This window comes from Pempheris klunzingeri, chromosome 6 (assembly GCF_042242105.1).
Source record: "Pempheris klunzingeri isolate RE-2024b chromosome 6, fPemKlu1.hap1, whole genome shotgun sequence".
Taxonomy (NCBI): domain Eukaryota; kingdom Metazoa; phylum Chordata; class Actinopteri; order Acropomatiformes; family Pempheridae; genus Pempheris; species Pempheris klunzingeri.
Window position 1 is genome coordinate 14,329,328 of NC_092017.1, and position 24,407 is coordinate 14,353,734.

The window sequence follows — 24,407 nt, forward strand, 5'->3', positions numbered from 1 at the left end:
CACAAACGTATAAGTCTAATTGTGAATCGTAAAAGCTCATTTGAAATTTTCAATGTTTTATCAACCTAGCTTCCACTTAAAACTCTTAGGTAAGCATTAAAATGATTTAGCAGTGTGTGTATGGTAGTATATGTTTGTTCCATTGTTTCGTTTTTTACCAGTTACTAACTAACATTTTGCCTTTCTGTAAATGTTCATCAGCCTATCATCACCGCTCCAGTTCAGACCCACGCTCAGAATCAAATCCACAATCCCGACATAACAGCACAGAAAGGCCTCATAGTGGAATCCAGGGCCACTCCAAAAGCCACTCCACAACTACATCTACCCCCTCATCTGCAGCTCAGGACAAGGCCCCAGTGGCTGTAAGCACAGACCTGTTGTCAGCAGACATCCAGGGGATACTTGATGACCTTCAGCTGGAGTGCAAAGCAGCTGAGAGGGAGGAGAGGGCCCGACAAAGATCCCGAGGTGGAAGCAGTGGTAGGAGAGGCAGAGGGGGATCTGGGTCACGAACAAGGACTCCGGTGTCCGCTTGGGGAACTACTACGGCAACAGGTAGCTCCTCAAGGGGCTGCCGCAGTGCCAGCCCCACTACACACCGACCAGAGACTTCGGACACCACAGACACAGGCCACAAAAAGCGACACTATGATGCAGATACCGTTCGTCAGTACATTTCTAGGCAACAAGAGGAAAGAAAGAGGCGTCAGGCCGAAGAGAAGAGGGCACTGAGGGAGGAGGCGGAGCGTAGAAACCAGAGATTGCAGGAACTCTACAAGAAGCAAAGAGAAGTGGCTAAAACAGCTGCTCTTCCCAGCGACACACCTGTGGCCCCTGTACAAAAACGACTGCAGGAGACCTACAACAAACTGCTGATGGAGGAGGCCCAGCTGGGCGAGGAGGCCACACAGACACAACCTGCTGCTCCTTCTAGTCAAATGGTATTATACATGCGTATGAAACATGGTCACTTTATTTATATATCAAAGCTGCAATGGATAGAATTATTAACATGGGGAAGTGAATTAATCATATGATCCCATATGTAAAAAGAACATGATGAATTTCTGACGTGTTAACATGTGTCCTGCCACAGAGACCCATGTACCAGCCCTCAGGAGAGTCGGACAAAGAGAACAAAAGGCTAGAGGCACCACAGAGCCCCTCCAGCAGTGACCGGTCTTTGACTGATCAGCCACCTCCTCCTTTATCCAGGTACGCACATGCACATGCATGAAGACAAACCTCCCTGGTCACCTGCATCACTCTCCAGAGTAACAAATATCCTACACTGAGATGTATTGACACAGATAAGCAACAAATAACTCTCTACACAGCATACACATTCTGGTATCTCTGGGACACAACAAGGCGATAAATTCAAGGGAATCACCTGACACATCGAACACAGTAACTGATTGTTCCCAAATGATGTTTTTTTTTTGTTTTCTTGCAAGTGCCCCAGAAGCCTTGTTGCTCTGCGTTTATAGTACAGGATGAAAGAAAAATAGTCCAGGGCTTTTACAGTGACTGATCCCGTTTTAGAAGCATGAACAAACATCTCAGATAATTGACAAGAAATAAAGATGAGGGTATGTAATAATAATAGTAATACTGATAATCCTCTTTCTGTGTCTATTTAGTAAGTATTTATTAATTATTTAGTAGTTAATTTATAGATTTCCATCTAGTTACTGTATAAGCTCTCTTCTGTTCATTAGTCTTTTCTTTTACAATGAACAATTACAAATCAGGCAGATGAATACATTCATTCAAAAATCATATTGTAGCGTACACATGTTTTGCATGGTATTGTAGAAGAAATGTCGATACAGTACTCTGAATGCCCAGAATGACCGTAAATATCTTGTCTGTGGACATTTTGAACATTTAAAATGAAAACCTCGTTTGCTTTCTTGAGTAGCAAGCATAATGAATACACTTGCATCGGTTAAGTTCATCATTGTTTTAAAGTAAGCTGTTTACAACATTTCTCTCTTCTCTTAACTTCTCCATTCATTGTTGCTCTCCCTATTGCAGAAACGATCTGGATGTTGGAGTTGCCTCGTTGCTTCCTGACCGCCTGAGCCCAGCTGTTCGACCTGCGACTGGTCCCAGCAGCATTGCACTAGCCCCTTTTGGTGACCGTCTCCTCTCTCAGCTTCTCAGGCTGGAGACTGAGGTCGCAGCAAGTGACATCCAGCAAACCCAGCGGCCAGCCACAGCACCTTCCAACAGATCCCGGTCCAAGATGTCCCGCATTGAGGCCCTGAAGGCCACAGCCGCATCCCTCTCCAACCGTATAGAAAGTGAGGCACGGAAGCTTGCTGGGGAGGGCATCAACTACGGTACAGCAACGTCAATGGATGTGGATCCTATTTTGGCTCCTAGGCCACTTCATGCTAATTTTGACGACGGATGCTGGGATGAAACTGCTGCCACAGAAAATCACGATGTGCCGTTGAGGATCCAGAGGATTTTGACCAGCACAGGCTATAGTTCATACAATGGTACAGCTCTTCCTGGAGCAGGCAATCTGCATGCCATCAAGGGACAAAAAGAAAAGAGAGGCACACACACAAATATGACCAATCCACAAGCAACTTCTGCTGATGTAAGTGGGCCCGTTCTCAACAGTTATACACATGAAAGGAGGAAGCTGGCCAATGGCTTGGAAAAGGTGGAGAGAATGGATAAAGTGGCTCAAAGGAGAGGATATGGATTGACAGAGGGCAAGGATAAGCACTGGACAGATCTTCACGACTCAAGTGCCGGTTCCATCAGTGAGGGTCCTCTTCTGAGTGAAGGGAGTTTTTCTGAGGATGAGGTAAGCCCGTCTCACCCCTCCAACAATCGTGTACCTCGACCAGCAGATCGCCTGGAGACAGTGGACTACCGTGCGGGTCAAAGACTGGATTACCAACGTTTGTCCGAGTTTCAGAGTGAGGCAGCAAGGTGCTCGGCCCTCAACTCACCCTTTGCGCAGCATGATGGCAGCAAAGCAGCCTGGGAGGAGCTGAACAAAGGAAGCCCTCTCAGCGTAATCAACATTTTCACTAAGAACCTTCATGGCCATGCTAAAGGTTAGTTCACATACGAGTACTTTTCCACTAAAGACATGTCAAAGTCCAGTTTTCCACTCTAGATGATAACTTAATTTGTTTCATTTATTTATTTAATTCATTTATTCCTTTAATGTGAATTTTTGCATTTGTGGCTAACAGCAAAACAAAATGGCAGTCAGTCAGTAGGGCAAGATAATATTTAAATGAAATCATAAATATTTCTCCTCTTCTCATTTCTGTCTCCACCATGTCCTATAGTGAGTGAGAGGAGCTCTCCCTCTGCCCATTCTTTGCACTCTGGAAATATCCCTGTAGACGCCGCTGTCTATGAAGATGACTTTGTTTCATCACACAGCAGCGGAGCCAGTGGCCAGTTAAAGAGAGGCTCCAATTCCCACAGGTAAGAGAAATAAAGTGGACATTAGTTCTTCAAGTGTCCACTGGATGGCGTTCATGTTACACAAATAGAAAGGTCATGCAGCAAATGCCCTTAGACAGATTCACCCAGCAGATTATCCCATGTTCATTCCACATAATGTTTTCTACATGTACGTTCTTTATGTTGTGTCACAGATCCTGAATTTTAGTTTAAAAAGTGATTTGATCATATGTCTTTCTCCCTTCTCTGTTAGCATGAACAGTCATTTTGAGGAGCTGATGAGGAGGTCTCCTTATGAGAGAAGCACAGGAGGCATCAGTTCGCACCATTCATCCTTTCACTCATCTGTTCATTCACCGCATCTTTCCTCTGGGTCAGCATCTCGCTCCTCACCCTTTTCCAAGCATTCTGCCAGAAAAAGAGGTGAGAATGAATATTTTTGCATAATTTCCGGGTATGATTTAAATGCTGGCTAAATGATGTATTTTTTCAGTCCAAAATGTGTCTGCTGCACAGTATAACTTCTGCATTCCTTTGCAGGCACTGCATCAGACCAGAGTGATGCCACTCTGGTGGAAGAGCAAAGGAGATCCTGTACACCTCCCTCAGAGGCATTATCCTCTGACTCCAGGAAGAGGGGCTCAGACAAAAGCTCCCCCCACAGCCAGGACAGGAGTGTCCACTCAAATGACACTTTAGGTGAAACGTCTCCCCAAAGGTAATGATTATTCGCAGACTACATTAATATGGAGGTTTGATACCTTTTGGCTTTAGTCAAGGGCTGTAAAATTTAAAACAAACTTTCCACCTGAGATGTTCCACTATGAGCTGTTTTCAGTTAACAGCATCTCTAACATATCAAATTGAAGAGAATGTGCAGTCGTATCGGAGAGGTGAATAGATGGTGATTGGTGTTCCCACAAGTTCAAATTACCCACACATGCAGTTGTCTCTGGTATTTCCTTCCTTCCTGGTTTTCAGTAACTGTGCAACACTGCTTTGTGGGAAGAGTGGAGGTGCTGCTGGCTTGAACTGGGAGATTTTTATGTTGGTTAACGATGCTGCTTTTACGGTCTCAGCTTGAATGTATGTTTTGATCTGTTGCGTTTTTGATTTATCACAATGGTTGGAACAATGGTTTTCTTTTTAGCCTGGATGACAAAAGGTTTAATTCCCCAAATATATCCAGGTTAAACTAAAATGGAATAATGCACTCAGGGATGAATGAGATCTTTTCAGCACTGGGTCATCTCTCAAAAACCTCTACTACTCTACTACCTCCACTAACCTCTACAAACAGGTCTGCACTACTGTAATTACTCAAAGGTTAATTTATCTGGGCATGACTAATTACTAAACTACACTTAAAGAGCCCTAGTTGAGGCTGCCAGTCTAAACAGTCTTGTGGCTTGCTGTTCTGTTGAGGGCCTAAGGGTTTTAGCAGCCGCATAGTGCCCAGCAACAGGAAGAGGCAGCAGTTCAACACAAGACAGAAAACACTGGTTATTTTGTTTTTGGGGCCTGCAAGGAGGTTGGTCGGGTCAGCCAGCTTCACCACAGCTTGGGACCGCTGCCAAAGGAAAGGAGGTTTTTTTTCTCTCAATCTGAGTGCCCAGTAGTGACATTTGAGCCCTATAATGGTGCTCTGTAGCCCAGGTGGAAGATTCCTGCCACTCTGTGGAGCCTATGTACAGTACGTAATAAAGGCATAACATTTAGATGGGATTGTGTCTTTCTTAGTGCCACTCACAAAGCAGGTTGCTGTGGCGACTAAATGTGACAGAAACTATCTCAAATCTGTTTCTGATATAACGGCTAAATATTTTCATTGAGATCATGGTGATGTTGTATTATGATATAAGTTAAGTCTTATCCTTGGAGAAAAATGGTGCCTCTGTCTACTATCCTTAATGGGGAAAGTAGAGTGTATCCTGATCTCTTTAGACATCGCCCTTGGCCTCTGATCATCTCTGAGAAGCACAATATAGCCATTCATAGTCTGGGCCTCTCACAGCAGGGTTATGCTGCCGCAGTCAGTTCTAGGGTTTGCAGGGGCCCCCTCTTTCTTTATCATTCAGTCAGCCTGCTCCTCTGTTCAAACTTCAAGCTTGAAAAATCCCACTTTCATGCATATGCTTTTAAAATCTATTTTAGAATGCTTTCAAAAAGCAATTAAAGAAATATGTGGAAAATGTCCTAATATATGGTTTTAAAAACATCTTGTAATGTGATCAGTTTAACTCTGGTACTATGCACCAAAGCATGTCAACCTTAATGCTACAAATGTGTCCACTTTACACTGATATTACAAAGTCTTACAAGTATGAAAAATGCTTAATGTTTAAGGTTATAAATATTCCTGAATTTATCTCTACTGAAAATTGTGTGTAAACCAAAAATCTATTATTGCTTTAAATTAAACCATCTGGTCATTATGTTTGTTTTCTACTGGCGCCTTACACCAGATTATAATCATAATCAAAATTAACAATACAAGTATGACAACATACATTGATTTCTGTGGGTATAAAAGAATTCTGTAAACTTTATTTTTTGCAATTCCATTTATTGTAACAATTCAGATGTGATGATAAAGGCCCCAAGAGTCTGTAAATTTTGTTTGAGGTACCTTGAAAGTGCTTGAAAAGTGAGTGAATTTTACTCTTAAAAATCTATACAAACCCTGACTTTATAGGAAATTTCCTCTGGCCTCACAGCAGAATGTGCTCTTTCATTAACTACTCTCATGTGCTGTTTTCTTCCTTTCTTAATTCTTTTTTTCTTTTTCTAAATGCATTTTTAGTTTGGGACTTGACACCAAGAAGTCTTCTGCAGCCAGACCCAAACGGGCTTCTCCCTCTGGCTCTCCAGACGCTGGTTCTCCTCCAGGAGCAGACTGTCCTAGTGAGCCTGTGAGAAGTGGATCTCTGGGGGCAAATATCCCAAACACATGCACCACAGCTCGCAGCAGTAGAGCAGAAATCAAGACCACAGGTAAATAAAACTCATATTAATATAATAGATAACAAATGTTGTGTGTTGGGAAGCAACTTTATTTGAAAAAGTTTGATAGTATGCAAACAAAAAAGGAATTCCACTGTGCCATATATAGAAATATTTTTAAGGCATGAATGCACCATGTTTGACCTTTTGTCATTACTTCTCGCTAGCCTAACTGAAGTCATTGCTGTACAAATGTAAAGTGTTTTGAGAATAAAGTGATTCATGAATAAGTCTAAGGAGTGGAAAACCAAAGTGCCACACTGCAGCAGCATCTCCTTTTTATTAATCTCTCTTTTACCCTATCCGCCCTTTCTTTCTTCTAGGTGAGCTGCAGTACTCCCCTGCTGTCTTGCAGCAGCGTATGGCAGCCGAGCTCCACTACCTGGAGTCCATTGAGGAGTCGGTTCGACAACTGGGGGACGTGGAGAGGCTGATGGGTGTATCTATGGCTCAGCACGAGAGTGTGTCATTGACCCAGATGCTCAAGGTGATGACAGGGTTTGTTGCTGAGACTAAAGAAAGTCTGTAGATAAGGACGACATAGAAGTTCTGTCACGTGTTTAGCTGCGTCTTTAGTGTTTACACATCAGAACTAGTTTTATAATCAAACAGTTGAAATTAAATTACATGTGGCTTCCATAGTCCCCTCTTTAGCTTTCATAAACAGCGCTGATTTGACAATTTTTGTACAGCCTTTTATACAGCCATCTGCAGCTGACATAATGTACCAAACAAATCTGAATAACACATGGCTTTTAATCCCCAATAATTTTGATTATCAGGGAGTGATATTCATTTTTACTGCATAAAATTTTCTTGATAAATATTTAAAGCTTTTTTGGCCTCCATAAATTTCAGTGACTTACTACCTCACTAATGTCTGTATTGATGGACTGTATTGACTCACTCTCTGAACTTTGACCCTGCAGGCCAAGCAGCATCTGCATGAGCGGGAGATCCATGAGCTGAAGATCAAGACTGAAAGGGAAGCCCTAGAGACACAGCTACAGCTGGAGGAAAACAGGCAAAGAGTGGCCAGGGTACAACTACACACACACGCGTGCATACATGAGCATGCACTTCACCAGCTATTTTACTCTCAATAGCACAAGACATATGAGAATTTGTACACGTTAACTTTAGTGTTTGCTTCCTCACTGATTGAATCCTAAGGTATGAGTGCTTTTTATTTTTCTGTGTTTTATCCAGGCTCATATAGAACTGCAGGAAACCTTGGCAGGAACTCAAAAGCAGACTTTGGAGGGCCTCCAGGAGGCAGCTACAAAGATGATGAGTCAACAGGCTGAGGCAGCACGGTACACAGCCGACGCTGCCCGACACATCAAGGAGGTTAGCAATCACCGCCCTCCTCTCTACCTGGAAAACAGCCTGTGTCTTCAATTTGTAACAAAAGCTGATTGATTGTTGAGTTTCAGTAAAGAAATAACAATAAATGCAGAGGAGGAAAGCATAGTATCCAGTGTAAGATTCATCAAATTAAACATTTGATCTGTACATTGTGTTCTTGTCTGTTAGATGACAGAATTGGCACAGTCGCAGATGGCAGGAGCTGTGGCTGTCCCCCCTGTTGCTACTGATTCTTCCAAGTTGGACGAGGAGAAAAATCAGCAGAGCTCCTATTCAAAGCAGCATCAGGAAAAAACTGACTCTGACAGGTAAACTAAAAAAAACTTTTGTGAACAAACTGATCATTTACACTGCCTACTGTCTTTCATCATTTACTTTGTGAATTAAATTAATGACAATTTAAATTGCCACCGACAAAGGGGCCTTTTGTCATCAGTCAAAGGATGATAAACTTTTAGATCAGATACATTCATCCCTCATTAGTAAATGCTTAAGTCTCTTCTGCATGCTGTCTTACAGCTACCAGAGCGAGGTGTCAAGCAGAAGGACCAGGCCTGAGGAACCCTTGTCTTCACTGAACAGCCATAGTCACTCTGACTCTCTATCCTTCAAAAGACCCGACCTCAGGTACCAGTCAGGCCTCTCATGTAGCGCTCATTTCACTGTTTTCCATTAGATTTTGGAAAAAGAAATCTAAAGAGAAACTTTATCTGTTTTTGTCTTTTTCCTCAGTGGAGCAGACTCGAGCAGCCACCATAGCCCGTCACTTGTCTCCTCAGACCCCAGAGAATGGACGAAAAAAGGAGCAGCAGAGGGGAAATGGAGGAAGGGGCACGCTGAAGACAGGACAGAGAGGGATGCAGGCAGCACCTCCATAGAAGAGGAAGTTCTTACAGCAGCAAATGACTCCCTCTGCAGTGACAGCATCCCCTCCGTGGTGGATGAGAAAGGTATCAGACAGCAAGAAGACAAAAGTTTACATGCTGTTATATTAGTCAGGGAGCATATGAAACCGTATATATATCATTTAATCTGTATTAGAACCATGTTTGTACACACAGTCCCACAAATGTGGCACCTAAAAATTGGAAGCGTACAGTGAGCTTATGTTATTTTTGACCCTCCAGCAGACAGTACATCAGTGGCAACAGAGTACTCTCTCAAGTTTGATGAGTCCATGACAGAGGATGAGATAGAAGAACGCTCCTTCCGCTCTCTGCTGCCATCTGAAGCGCACCGCCGTGGAACCAAGGAGAAGAAGTCCCGCCACCATGAGGAGTCGGAGGATGATGGAGCCAATCACAACACAACATTGGTTTCAGAAACGCATAATGTATTAAAGGTGAGAGGGCAGCGTAGTCATCATAACAAATCAATGGTTTATTAGTTTGCTTGTATATTCGTTATTGAGCATTTAGTTTGACTGTTTTTGTCCCGTCTTATGTACATAATTACAATGTCATTATTTCCACTGTTTTCCTTTGATTTCTCTTTTATCTACTTTCCCTTTAACTTATCTCTTGCTGTGAATCTCTTTTGTCAACACAGTCTAACCTCAACCTTTTCACCTTTTGTTCTCTTGCAGTCTCAGGACGCAAACATGCCCTTTTCTAGAGGGCAGGACAGCTTTTCCCAGTTCACCATGGACATGGTGCGTCAGTACATGAAGGACGAGGAGGTAAGACTGCAGCACCAGAGCTCTCTGCTGCGTCTTCGCCAGAAAGCTCTTAAAGAAAAGACCAGAACTGAGCTGGCATGGTTAGAGCACCAGAAAAAGAGGCTGAGGGACAAGGGAGAAGATGACAAAATGCCACCCATCCGGAAGAAACAGAGGGGACTTCTGATGAAACTGCAGCAGGAACAGGTACGTAATGGTATTAGGTGACAATCGAGCTTTGGGATATATTGAGATCTTAGCCAATATTAATTAACCAACTTTCTCTCCTGCTGTACTCATGTCCACAGGCTGAGATCAAGCGACTTCAGGAGGCCAACAAAGCAGCCAGGAAGGAAAGGCAGCTGTTGCTGAAGCAGCAGGAGGAGATTGAGCGGATGAGAAACTCTACACTCAGACTGAAGGAGCGTCTGAAGTGTGCTGGAGGTGAAGCGCTACCTGTAAGTAGTGCAACAGTCACTAATCACCATTACAGCCTTAATGGTGGAAAAGATACATTTAAGGGGTTTCTTTTCAGTATTGTTTGTTCTACAGGAGTAAAATCTTAATGGAATCATGAAAGAAAACCTTTTTTTTTAGTGGCTTTTGCAATACTTGGCCTGTTTGCATGTCCATTCATCCATCCTGCAGGAGACTCCTGTGTCAGAAACCCCTGTCTCTGAAGCAGCCTCCCCCAACATGAGACATGCTGAGGATATCCGCAGCCCTTCTCCCTCACTCTCCATTTCTGGAAGTGAGACTAGCAGCATCATGCAGAAGCTGAAGAAGATGCGCTCTCACATGGACGAGAAGTAAATATTTTCATTTAATTTCATAGAATATTTGGGTTCTCTCTGCTTACTGATAATGTGACGATGTCTGAAATATTAAAGGTTATGCTCACTCATTTGCATTTAAACAATACTTACTGTAGGTGTGTCCTGTTGCCTTTTCCCTTGACGTTTGGTTCTTTTGTACTTCGACTGGTAGGAATGTAGATTAAAACCAAGAAAAAATGTGGTAGTTTTTATTTTTATTCTCGCACCTGGTCACAATCGGAGACCTTCGATTGGTTACTGCTATTTTCTTCTTTAACACTGCTGAACAGTTTACACCTGAAGTAGGGCTTTTATACAAATTGTTCAAGTCTTCTCGATATGTTTCACAGCTGAATAACTAAGTGAATACATTAAGTGGTGCTCTGTACCATTACAAGTCATAAAAGTCAGAAACTTTCCAATTCTTTAAATAGGGTCGTTACTTTAACAAGCAACCAACCTAATGAAAACTAACCAGTGCGTGCCATTTTTCCTTTGCTGTCTTAAATGATGTAGATGCGTGAATGTGTGGATGTGAAGATAAGCATGCTCCATGTTCTTCTCCCTCTGAACGAGACAAGAATCCATGCAGTCTGCTGTAATGCCCCCCTTAACAGCAAATGTTGTAAGACAAGAACATCAGACAATATTAGACAGTCTTAGATGATTTTAACACTCTGTATTCGTAATACTGCAACAGAATTGCAACAATAATTCCTTCCCAGATAACACAAACATAAGTTGTGCATTCCATCAGTTTTATTACGCCCAATGCCTTTTGTGTAGAAAAGTAACTACATGTGCTTGGAGTTCCTGTAGGTCCTCCAAGGTTTTAGACTTGGCTAACAGCTTTGATCAGGTGATTGGGGAGCTTCTCATGACCAAGTAGCTCCAACAAGTGGGTTAATTGTTCTAGTGTTCAGGATTTATAACAGGGCTATAATTCACAGGCCAATCTTCTATGGTAGCATTTCATTTTTAAGGTCTATAATTGTTTAGATTTAGACTAGAAAAACAATTTTGATTTGCTTGTGTTCCTCTTAATTTTTAACACAGTATGAAGTAAAAAGTCACAAAAATTAGGTTTAGATCACTGCAAAATAAGGGATTAGGAGGACCTAACAAATACACAAAACTGTTTCTGTCTGATTATGTGTTAACTGGCTTGCTTGCTTGCTATCCTTTTTGATAAACTACCAGTTATCTCTTTCCTCTCCTCCTTTCATGCCCTATTACTGCTGTCCCGCTACTCCTCATAGCACAACATACTAACAAATTTCTAACCACGTCATCTAAGGCTGTAACTTTTACCTCAGGCTGTAATTTGTTTAAGAATCAGGGTTACTGATGAGTATAATTTAACCTCTTTCATTAGCAGGTTTGGCAGTCATCAAACTCACAGCCAACCCCCCACACTTGATGCCCACACGCTAGCTGAACAACTGTTAACGTTATCCCTTAAAAATCTTTTTGAAAGTAACCGTTTTCTAATAGAAACCAGACTGACTCACACATTGGGTGCAATAAAACCACATTTTCTCATATCGGTCTTCTCTCTCCCTTTCTCTCTACTTGTCTTTCCTCCTCCATGTTTCCCTCTGTTACATTGTGTGTGTGTGTGTCTGTCTGTGTCTGTCTGTCTGTGTCTGTCTGTCTGTGTCTGTCTGTGTCTGTCTGTGTCTGTCTGTGTCTGTCTGTGTCTGTCTGTGTCTGTCTGTGTCTGTCTGTGTCTGTCTCTGTGTGTCTCTGTGTGTCTCTGTGTGTTAACATACCCATGTGTGTGTGACTCTCTTGACTTTGTCTGTCGCGTGCTTGTGTGTTGTAGACACTGTTCTCCTGTCCACTACTTCTTCTCTGTGTTCACGGCCCACCACTGGGCCTCCCTCAGTGTCTGTCTTCCCAACCTCCACCCTAAATTCCAGCTCTTTATCTACAACCAGTTGGTCAGGTACTGTACTGTGCTCTCTACCTCTTCCCAGCACCTCCATATAGCCCTGCCCTGCCTCACCCACCCCACCCCATGGAACATGCTTGTGTTCATCCACTGGCACTGGGACCTTGTAGGGGTGGGACGGTGAATGATGATTGATTGGATTTGTTGGTTTGTTTTGGCTTTTTTTTTTTTTTTTTTTTTTAATTAATTTTTTCAGGATGGATTTTGTTGGGCTAGGAGTTTGAGTGGAAGCTTGAAAAGTCCCCAAGGAAAGCTGCCTTGCTGAAATAAGCTAACCTTTTGACAACTTCACTGTGAATATAATACAATTTTTATGCTAGTTTTTAGTATTTGTACTGTTAGTCAGGCACCAAATTTACTCTCATTAGTGTATGCTTAAAGACAATGGTTGTGGCGATATTTGAAACAAAACGGTGGTTACATAGAGAATATTAGAGGTTATATAAATTGATTTTTGTGAAGGTTAAAGGTTATGTTTATTTTAATAGGAGCCTTCCTTGATGAGTGGGAATCTCAGACTCTGTACTGGGATTTCACAGATTTCTGTGGTGTTTTGACTTTGTCTCTGCCCTTCTTTCCTTCTTGCCTATTGAATGAATGATACAGTGCATCTCTTTTCAGTGTCCTTCATATTGTGGCTGCTAATACAAAATGTTTTGAGATTAAACCACACTGTGACATGGAAGTAAAGGACTTTTGCAGAGAACAGACCAGAGATTGAGTGGTCTATCTCATTAATGAGCCCAGTAAATCTTAACTAGCCCTCTTTATTAGGTAACTGTTGCATAGGATGAGATAATAAGTACAGATGGCCATTGGCTATAATAGAGTTTGGGAAGCCACTAAAAGAACTGCCCCCCAGTCTGGTTCGTCAGTATCTGCCTTGTCATCAGTATACATTAGGTCAAGAGAAAGGCCTCTAAATTAGATCAAGGCTAAATAATACTGCACTGTAATGGCACCCATAGCTGTGGGAGACCACATTACACAACAGCTATACCTTACTGCACTTTATTTTATTATTTTAATCTGTGTGTCTGCCTCTGCAGAGATATGTATATATAAGAGACTCGGTGTAATTTGGATGTTAGAATTACAAATTCTGTTGGCTTTGCAAGACATAAGAACTCTTGTGTTCAAGTCTCATTTTCCTCATTGGTTAGGGGAGTACAGGTGTTTCAGGTGTATGACCGCACCCAATCAGCACTCAACCCAATCAGCACTCAGTCTGATGCATGAATCTGACATCCTCACTGTTATTTTCCTGCTCTTCTTTTCTCCTAAGTGACATATCTTCACTTTATGCTTGTTTATTTGATGGGTGCTTGTACACTATTTTATTTGGAGGGTTATTCCATGGAAAGAAATGAGTAAAGCATGTAATGGGTGTGTACGTGTGTGTTTGCTTCTGAATGTTGGACAGGAGGTTTGAGGTGAGTTTGCAGTGATATTTGAATGTCCAGGTGACTTGGGTTTTGCTTGCTTCTGCGATGTTATATTTGATATTCCTTGTGCTGAATGTCTTTGTCATGCTTCTCTTCTCTCCCTCATCACTACCACCCCACATCCTCCGACCATCATTTACAATCTCCCTCTTCAATCTCTTCTTCCACCCCTTCCTCATATCACCATTCTTTTTTCCCCTTCATTCTTACGCACCCTTCCCCACCCCAGGTTCCTGACAAAGCGGGAGCAGCAGCTAATGCAGAGGCGCCATCATGCCGAAGAGCTGCTGCAGTGGAAAGAGCGGCTGGACAAGGAGGAGGCAGAGGTCCGTAGGATGGAAAAAGAGGCCCTGGCTGTATGGGACAGACAAACACCTCCGGACAAGGGCATTGCAGAGGATCATAAAAAGACCTCTGCCCTTAGCCCCAGCTCCAGTCACCGTCAAAGCTCAGAGCCCAGAACTGACAGTGAGAAAGGTGAAGCAACCTGATCCTGGCTAGTTTTTGCCAGATTTAAAGTCAAAGGCAAAAAAGGGTATATTTTACATTTGGTTAAAATCAAACTGGACAATTAAAGATGACTTAATGTTTATCTGTTTGACATGTTTTCAGAGTATGTGAGTGAAGGCGATTGTTCCTCAGTGACACCTGAATCCAGTATACACACAGAGGGACTGGGGTCCCAGCAACCCGGAAGCCCATCTTCAGTCCCATTTGCATCAATCCCAGAAACGCCTTTGGCCTCTGTCCAGAGCAGCCCCGCAAATTACACCCAGGACTTCACTTCAGCTTCCCAGTCACCTAGCAGACAAGTACGCATACATGTGTTTATTATCCTTTGTTGTAATTCAGCGTGTCTTCCCACCACTTTAATGATAGTTGAGTTCATTTTGAGCATAGATGTAACTACTTCAAAACTTTATTTGACTATTGAAATACACACCGCTTTATTGTGCGTTAGAGACACACAAGGGATTAGTACGTATTTGTTAGTTTTACTGTTCATATAAAATATTAATCCAGGAACATCTCCATCAGTCTATGCGACTGTTGTTATATCCTGAAGTAATTTTCCTTTCTCTTCCCCTCCTCCTCCTCCTGTTTAGTCTCTTCAGTCTCCATTTAAAAGCATTCAGAGCCCTTCAGCCTCTCCTTCAGATGGCAGCAGCAAAACCAAGATGCAGCTTCGCTCCTCCTCCCGGACCACCAACCAGGCCCGCACTCAGCCAACTGACCCCCCAATGGCCACGCAGGCTGGTGAGTTACCCAACGACTCAACACTCATACACTGAGTATGTAATATTTTTGGGGTGTGTTATAGTTCCTGATAGTCCTCAGAGAAGGTATGAGGGAAGCAGAGAGAGCTATACAATGCAGCTATATTGCTGGCACTGTGTACTCAGACATAATGTGATGCTGCCAGGAATACATTATGCAAGCACTTCCCTGATACCTAACCTGCTTAGCTGTGGGATAGAAGCAGAGGACACTTTGCATTGCACTTAGTTATCACAGAACCGAAGACAGTTTTGCTGGCCTAGTATTGTAGCAGAATGTGTGTCATTCATTTTCAGGCCACTGTTTAAACCTTTAATCTTTGTTAGACTGTTTGTTCCTTGCATACAGGCCAAATAAATACGCACAAAATGAACTTAACACATTCTTGGTAAAGAAAATGTACACTAATCTCCAAAGAATTGGACTTGGCGTTTTAGTGTGCACAAAGTTGGATTACATTTTGTTAATCAGGGGTCTGGCACTGGTTTCACATTCTAACTGTGATTTATCATCTAAATATGCCCTCAGAGCCCATTTCAGACCAGAGTGACATAGAGAGTCGTATCAAGGCCCTGAAGGAAGAACTCAGAAAACGAAAGTTTATGGCCTACCAGCTGAAGAAGGAGCAGAAGAAGAGGCACAAGGAGCGCCTGAAGGCACAAGAGGCCAGCCTACTTAAACAACTGGAGGTATGTATTTGTGCATTTGTTCATGTATCATATAAGCTGATTCATCCATGTCGTAACTGTTATTTTTCCGTGTGTTTTCAGAGCTATGACAACTTCATCGAGAAAACTAAGGCAGAACTGAACAAGGAGTCAGACTCAACATCTGATACAAGGTCGCAAATCAAAGATCACACCTCAATCGCAGAGCAGTCCAGTATTAAACCACCTGCTCAAAGGTACCAAAAACATCTGAAAAAATGACACTCTCCTACCAATATATTTTATACAGTAATATGAATCAGTAAAGGTGATTAATTAAAACCAAATCCCTCTTTCTCAGATCTGAAACCAGCAAAACCTCTGAAAGGAAGCAAAGTGATGCATCATTAGATCACAGTGAGTGTTACACTTATTATAACTAATATATACATTATTTACTTTATTATTTTAAAACATGTTTTGACGTGGTTGTTCCAATTTTCAAACGTGATGTTCATTTTTCCACTATGACAGATGCCCTTTCTCAGCCTGATCTTAGTAGATCCACATCAGTGCCTGAAGAACTGTCTGATGAGGAGCTGCCAACAGTCACTCCAACCCCAGTGCATGGGAGCCCAGAGTGTCCAACCACAGGACCGAGGAGCCACCTGTCCACAGAGGCTCTTTTCAGACCTTCCTCTAAGGAAGCCCAGGCACAGATGATTGAGTCCGTGGATGAGAACGCTGTGTCTTATCAAAGATCTGACATTCACGAAGAGCTGGAGGTGGAAGTAAGCGCCATCAGCAATCAACAATCTGAACTTCTTCTCAGACTTGAAAAGGAAGACAGACCTGACTCCCAGGAGAAGCTGTCTACGTCTAAACACGTTTCCTCCTCCACGAGCGAAGAACATCAATATTCTCCATCTGTCAGCCTAGAACAAAACAAACAAGTAAAGACAAGGGAAACATCTGAAGCTGAGGAAGCTGTAAAACCTAATATTATTGCCTCTAGTATGTCACATTCAGCTGCAATGGCCCTCAAAACCTCACCACATCCAAGCTACAGCTCCAGTAACCATTCCTGCTCACCTGACTCGGTTGCCTTCTCTTCAAAGAAAGAGGCGCCCGTAAGGGATGTCGAGGCCTCTTCTCCTGTAGCTGATGGTTATCGTGATGATTTTGAGTCATCAGTGGATTCTTCACCCAGGGATGAGCGTAATATTTCCAAGCCTCTCTCCCCTACTGAGATCAAGGGCTCAGGAAAGGACTCCCCTAGCAGAGCCACACCAGATGACAGCCAGGATGAGGAGGTAGAGGAGGAAATAGGTGAAGAACTGAGTCAACATTCAGAGACTAGTAGAGGTAGCCGCCAATCTGGAAGACTGCTAGATCTTCATAACCAAACAGAAGACTCCAAGCATGACAGCAAGGACATTGTTAATTCCAGCCACTCGCCAACCATCTCTCCTTTGCAGACCCCTCTCTCTCCTGTTGTAGATGAAATGTCATCTTTCAACATCGGAGATCGGGTTCTCGTTGGTGGTGTTCAGCCCGGCACTCTGAGATTCAAAGGTCTAACCAGCTTTGCTAATGGCTTCTGGGCTGGTGTGGAGTTGGATAAGTCTGAGGGGAGCAACAATGGCACTTACGATGGGGTGGTATACTTTGTGTGTGATGAGTGCCACGGTATCTTTGCTCCTCCAGACAAGATCACACACCTGCCAGACAAGTTTGAGATCTACATAGACACCACAGAAGAGGAGGACTCATTCTTCGATGACCTGTCAGATAAAGGTGGGCATAAACGTAAAACAGACAAGGACAAATCCCAAAAGCAAGAAAATCAGAAGAGTAAAAATGAACAAATATCTCATAAAGTACATGGTTCTGGAGATAATAAGGTAGCAGATGAGTCTGGTCACAAGGCTGAATCCCACCTCAATTTGCAGCAGTTCAAAGAATCCAGACATCCCATTTCTAATGGAAACACTAGAGACATAATTTTGGATTTTGAAGATGCACCAAACACCCTCCTCATCTCTGACATGGACAAGATTGGCCTCAGTGAGAAGGAGACGACTACCCTTGTTCAGAGAGAAGACGTAGACTCACAAAACCAGTTTACTCCCGTGGATCTTACCACAGATATCGGGGATAATGAGGGAGAACAGAGGGACGGAGACTTGCTAGACACATTTGTCGACAAGCTCCTCAACAACTTTATGACAGATGCAATGAAGCAGTTTGCTGAAATTAAAAAGACTAAAGAGCAGAAGATAGAAGCTGCCAACCAGATGAATGGAGACCTGTTAAATGAAAATGTTGAAGAAGAGTGGATCATCTCAGTGAAGCAAAAAGATGGTCTACCCTTCTTCCTTCCTACAGAAAAAGAGGAGCTGTCTTCTCCAGAGTTGTGTAACCGACCGGTGAGTGTATGTTTCTGATTCTTAAGTAACCCGTTAATAAAAAATTACAATATTTTGTCATATGAATCAAAATGTCACCGTCAGTGAGCAAAAACATTTAAAATGTGATCGTGCTGTATATGATTGAACTGTGGAATTCCCATTGTGGGGAAACATCAGCAATATAATCAAGTTACTGATAAACAGTAGTTATTGATTTTACCTGGAGAACCGTTGTTTTTCTGTGTTCAGCCAAAGTCCAACTTTATGTTGACAGACGTTATTGAGCTTGGTGGTCTTTGCTGAAAACGTTTTGTGTCTGAAACATCAGAAAGACAGCATATTCCTTTTTAAGACTAGATCAAAAGTGTAAAACTATGACTTGTAATGGGACTTGTTCTGTCATTTTGTGTTTAGATATTCATACTTACGGAAGCTTTCTTATCTAAATCTGGAAGAAAGCATAAAATTCAATTTTCCTGTACTTTTTCACAACAGGAGAGTCCAGTGTTGGGGGCCAGCGGTCAAGAGGAGCTCGTCAAGCGCCTAGCAGAGCTGGAACTGAGCCGTGAACTGCTAGATGAGCTAGGTGATGATCAGGACTGGTTTGATGAGGACTTTGGCCTCAGCTCCCGTAAAGAACAACAGAGACTCAAAGAGAAACAGAGAGAGGAAGAGGCAAGGCTGGGGAGATCTGGCTCATCAGCAGGAGCACCCCTGGGGGGGCTGGTCTCATCACCAGCTGGGGAACAGCAGGTAAAGACTCCACCTAGACCTGAGCTGCCTCTCCCCCTGCCCCCCAAACTACCCGAGCAGCCTGCCATGGTGGTGCCCCACTCAGCCACAGAGGTGGAGAAGATGGTCCATGCTGCCACTCGGGATATCTGGGAGAGCTGTGGCCTGGGGAAGGAGAGAGCATTGACCTTTGCACAACTACCAAAGCCCAAACCTTCACAAGAGTATATGGGTAAAGAGGCCAGCAGCCAGGACCAGGACGCCCTCTGCATCCACAGCTACAGAAAGGTGAAAAGGAGAAACATCGAAACAAACAAGTCTATATAGCGAAGACAAACATACAGATAGTCCTGTCAAAACTTAATGCATGCTTATTACAAAACCACATTGCAAGGAAGACGGGTATCCTTAACTTTCTTTCCATTCCCCTAGTGCAGCCAACAGCAACTGGGCGCTCAGTGTAGTCTTCTAGGCAGCACTTAGTCTGAGTGAGTTCGTTGAGGTTAAATGAGTTCCCATTATTCAGCAGATTCCTCTCTGATTAGTGTCGTAACTTTTCAAGACTTCACAACTGTGAAAACTGCTGGTGACTTGCGCCAGATATCACCTCAGTTGGTCAATAGATGCTTTGCTTTGAATGAGATGCTAGAGCTGTTGAGCAGTAATACTGACATCTTATCTCACACACTTATAGTCACCTGACATGGGATTACTCAACCTGAGAAACTCATCTACAGCAACTTTAAGCTCCGTTTTATTTAAGATTACACATTTAAGCCCTGGTATGTCATTACTCTTCATCACTCCCCAGGCCGTGTACGACCTGACGTGGGAGATGCTTCAGGAGATGTATGCTGAGGACCCCAACGCGGACCAGCCTCAGTGGGTTAAACCACGTCGAGTCAAGTCCTCGTTCTTCCACAGAGTAAAGACATCAGGAGACATCACCAAAATCCAGGTACAGCACTGCAGACCTGCCCCCAACAGACAGAGCTGCTACATTTATAAGTCTGGAAAGTACCTCACAAAGCCAGGCAGCCTCAATACTTAGTCCTACTATATGTTAATATTGGAGTTGCCCTACTAAAAAGCAACTAGGATTTTATTAGTATAGTTGAAACTTTAGTGGTTTGTTATCTTCCAAACTGACTGGAAGTGTGAACAGACATCACACTCGAGCTTTGTTATTTCACTTTGCTGTCAGCAAATTTTATGAAGTGCATTTATCAAATTCTTTACAGTCACAGAAATTCATATTCAATGTAATGCCTCACACACGTGATGACATGGTATGTTTTTGTTTTACACTGTATACCAGGAATTCATCACAGCAGAAGTATTGAAACTGTATGGTCTGACAAAAGATCAGAACCAGAAGACTGACTGGCAGAAGATGCTCAAATTTGGCAGAAAGAAGCGGGACAGAGTCGATCACATACTGGTAGGTCGCAAAATTAAATGTCTGACAGTTCTTTTTGTTGGTGATTTTAGCAAGTATTTATTTTCCTTTGACGAGGGCAGAATAATATATCGCAGGTGTTTGTAACCCATATGTTCAAGATCTCTCCATTTATTTCTTATATAACTTTTACTAATCAAATTTTTGCATTTGTGCTTTTTCTCTTTAAATTTGAAAGTTCTGTGTGACCTCATTTGATCAGACAATACAGAATCAGTTCATTAATTTGTTCTAGATGGAAACAACAGCTTTGTAAAATTTTAAGATTATGAATTTTTAGGTTTGACACATTTAAATTTAAGACTACAGTGAAGTACAGTGAAGTAGAACAGCTGATGTTAGTCACTGTGCAACAGTAGTTGACCCTGTTCGTCTCTCAGGTTCAGGAACTCCATGAAGAGGAGGCCCAGTGGGTCAATTACGACGAAGACGAGCTGTTTGTCAAGATGCAGCTGGCAGACAGCATCTTTGATGCTTTGCTGAAGGACACTGCAAACGTGCTGACGCTAATCTATGACAAGAGGGCCAAAAGAGACACCCTCTCCTGACAACTTTCCTGCTTAGATTTTAAACTACAACCTCTAGCTCAATCCCAGTCTTTCCTCACCCCAGTGAACTCCAGCTAACCCACCGCCGCTCGGTCTTCCACCAGCTGATGTGCCAACCGCAGCCCTCAGATGCCTTCAGTCCCAGCGTTACCTCTCAGCTAAACAACTCCTACTTATTCCTATTACATTAATTTGCTGGATTTGCTTCAGCTAACTGTAGTGTTATAGGACTATTTGTTTTACACACAAAATGCCTCTCGAGCAATCCAGCCTTCTTAAACCTTAACACCATTTAGTCTCAGTTCTCACCTCCTGGACTGGTCCTTTTTGTAAATGCCAGTTTGAGAATGAGTGGGTTTTGATGGGATGGACTGTGCCATTTGTTAGCTTTTAAAGTCCATTAATGCTGCTAAGTTAATTGTTCCATACAGAACTGAAATATAAAATCTATCTGTAACAAAAGTAGGTTGTTAAATTTTGTATTAAATCCTAAAGTAAATGTATATGTGGATTCAAAATTGTTTTAGAGAAGCAGATTTAAAAAATATACAGCGTAGTCCATAAGTGTTTTGAGAGTGACACTTATGTTGGTTTTGTAATCCAGTGCATCGAAAGTAAACCATGAGGTAAAACATTTAGCTGTTGATTGTGGATAACCAGCGCTCACTACCCACTGGCACTGCAGCAATTTTCACCTGTAAACTGGAGTCCAGTTTCACTTCCTCATTTCCAGGACATTTTGCTGGCAGTCTGGTGTAGAGCACGTACTCTGTTGGAGTGAGGTCAGGTGACTGACTCAGCTAATCACTGCTTGGCCCTAAAACTGCATGTTTGCTTTGGCTGCTTTAGGCATCACTGGCCTGTTGCATTGTCTTTAAGTTGGAGGAAATCCAATGCCTCACCCAGTGGAACCAGGATCTTTTATCCTCTTTGAATTTGAAATCCAATGTGCTGGAGGACAGAAACTCATGAAATGTGTCACTGATCAAATATTGTCAGACCGCGCTGTATTAAAACGTCACGGAGGTTAGATATTGTTTGAAACATTTTGCCTCCATGATGATATTATTTATTGTGTGAAAATGTATGATTACAGGAGTAAGGAACATTTTGAATTGTAAATGATCTTGTCAACATATAGAGAACAGATTTTAACATCTAATGAAACTGTAAAAAGCACAAACAGAGTTGTGAATGTGAACATGGCAATATATTATGTAGGAGGTTTAACGAATGCTATTGAAACCAGAAAAAAAAACATGGGCTGGGGGGGTTTTAATATTTAAATGTTGTAGTGTTAATTAACTGAAACTGTATGACTTTTCTTGTGGCCCCATCTGTACAGTTGGTCAACACAATCCGTGTCCCACTTTCATACTTGTACTCTAGTATTTTGAAGGCGATCACTGTCTACAAATATAAAACCATCTCTTATAAATGCTTGTCCAGTGACTCGCAGGTTTTTTCTGTGCTCTAAATTAACCTTTTGCAATTTTCAACTAAGTTAAGTATCCCTGCTGACATTGTTTACATTTAACCTGGTTATTTGAGTGTAAACACACAGATGGACTCAAACACAGAACGAGTATATATGCTCAGTATGCAAGTGGGACACAAGAAACTGGCAGAAGGCCTGACTTGATATTTTTAGAATCGCATCATAGGACCGTACTGAAATGCTGGATTTGAGCCTTACTTATCTTACAGTCTTTGTACTTCCTGTGACCTATGGTTGTCTTCTTTCCTCATCAGTTGCCCTGGTAAAGGTAGCAAGCTTACAAAAAAAACAACACTTAGTCATGTAGCGGCATAATTATATATACAACCAGCAAGTTCAAACCAACCATCATAATGTAGCCCTGTGATGTGGTTAGACAACAGTGTCTTTCTCAAAATTCAGTTCAAGTGCCTCTTAAAGTTGAGTTGTAGATTTCTAACAATCGTTGACGTCTCAACATCCTGCGGACCTATTTTCTTTGAATGTCTCTTCCAACTGCTGTATACTACCATTTTGTAAATGATCCTTAAATGGTTGTTCCTCCTTCTAACTGGTTTGCCAATACTTCAATTTCTGCCTTATCAATCTTTCTGTATAGAAGCATGGATGAGGAAGTCTTTTTGTTTTTTTAAAGCCCCCCTTCCCCTGCATTTTTTTTTTTTTTTTTTTTCTTACAGTGCCTCAGTCTGAGGAAATGTAAGTAATGGTAACAGAATTGCCGACTCACTCTCGATGTTACCTGCTTCTTGTCCACGTCACTCCTCCATCTGTGCATATAGACACAGTTGAGTCATTTAATTGATAAACTGTATCAAGAACTAGTTTGTTGACACTCCACACACACACACAGTGGCTCCAGCCTGTAGGCTACACAGTGTGAGTCACCGAGCTGATGAGGCTGAGCATGTAGGACTGTATCCAAGGGCTTACTTAGGTCCTCATTGTCAGCGCTGCTTTGATCCAACAAACTGTGTGACAGCTTGTTAATCTTCACTGACTGTTTGGAGCTAAAGTGACCTTAAACTGAGTACTTAGTCTTTTTTCTACTGTTGACGTTACTGATGTGTATGTTCATACTGTAAATTATATGATGTAGAAAAAGACCAAAAACATTTGACACTGACCTCTCCATGCTGTAAGACTTGTATGTCTCCTCTGTAGGCATATGTAACTGTAATGGTGACATGATTAGTACCTTAGAAACACTTTCTGCAAGGCTTTATTGCAAACCCTCTAGGATTGTCCTCTTTTAAAAAATAAAAAATTGATTGTATGTGGGAGGAAGTTAAGCTCCCCTCTGTAACTATGCAGTACTTTGTTGTATGCATTGCTTTGTACGTATGGACCTAACAGCTTAGACTTCAACTGTAGTTTGTACAAAAAAATAAATCCTCTAGAGGGTTTAGGCTGTTTGGATGGAGTTGCTTCTATCTGCAGGTGTGAGATCAGTTTTCTTCACAGGCAGATGGAGAAACTTTACATGTCAATCGAGTGCATAGTTCGATTTGAATAACTGAATTAAAACATTGGCACAAAAGATTTGATTATCAAAGTAACCCAGTCAGACTAGATTTCACTTTTCAGCTTTTGAAATGTTTATGAATATTTATAATAATGTGCTGTGAGTGTGCGCCAAGTGCACTTCAGGACTTGTACAATTCTTTTATGGGTGTAAATATACTGTCAATCTGATCTGACCCACTGTTAATGTAACCGGCGCGATTGTTGTAAAATAAACACTGTTTACTTTGCAAATATGTGCATAGTATATATTTGTTAACTAAATGAACTTTGGAATTGTAAATAAAGCTTTCGTTGTTTCAAAAGGAATGCTGAGTTGAAATGTGTTGTGGTTCAGAGTGTTTATCTGGCAGTGTTGACAACAGGCCAAGGAATGTCCTCCTAATGGTTAGGTGTGTGACCGCAGGCAGACGCTGAGATTTGTCTGCTGGTTTCCTCAGAGCTGCAAATCTAGGGTAATGTGTTTGGATGTGGCTGTGAGAGAGAGTGTAACCATGTGTCAGGTCACATTAAAGGTATAACACGTACCCAAATGTTTGAAAAAAAAAAAGGAAACTGTAGGATACTATTTCAAATAGCATGGGAGTTGAAGCTCTTTCCTCCAGAAGTGATTGACTTCAGGGC

General features: G+C 42.2%; 1 protein-coding gene across 1 annotated transcript; it reads left to right on the forward strand.

Annotated features, from left to right (window-relative positions):
- Positions 1 to 52: 52 nt before the first annotated feature.
- On the forward strand, positions 53 to 24,092 carry LOC139202648 (centrosome-associated protein 350-like). The gene is made up of 29 exons (XM_070832192.1): positions 53 to 89; positions 202 to 944; positions 1,100 to 1,218; positions 2,044 to 3,086; positions 3,327 to 3,468; positions 3,701 to 3,870; positions 3,988 to 4,165; positions 6,251 to 6,441; positions 6,774 to 6,937; positions 7,380 to 7,490; positions 7,660 to 7,800; positions 7,987 to 8,126; positions 8,338 to 8,445; positions 8,551 to 8,768; positions 8,946 to 9,160; positions 9,404 to 9,682; positions 9,784 to 9,933; positions 10,124 to 10,284; positions 13,919 to 14,166; positions 14,302 to 14,501; positions 14,796 to 14,946; positions 15,496 to 15,656; positions 15,738 to 15,871; positions 15,976 to 16,031; positions 16,149 to 18,043; positions 18,521 to 19,045; positions 19,569 to 19,715; positions 20,076 to 20,198; positions 20,597 to 24,092. Exons 1-29 carry the CDS (start codon positions 53 to 55, stop codon positions 20,762 to 20,764), a joined length of 8,118 nt encoding a protein of 2,705 aa, XP_070688293.1. The 3' UTR covers positions 20,765 to 24,092.
- The last annotated feature ends 315 nt before the right edge of the window (positions 24,093 to 24,407 follow it).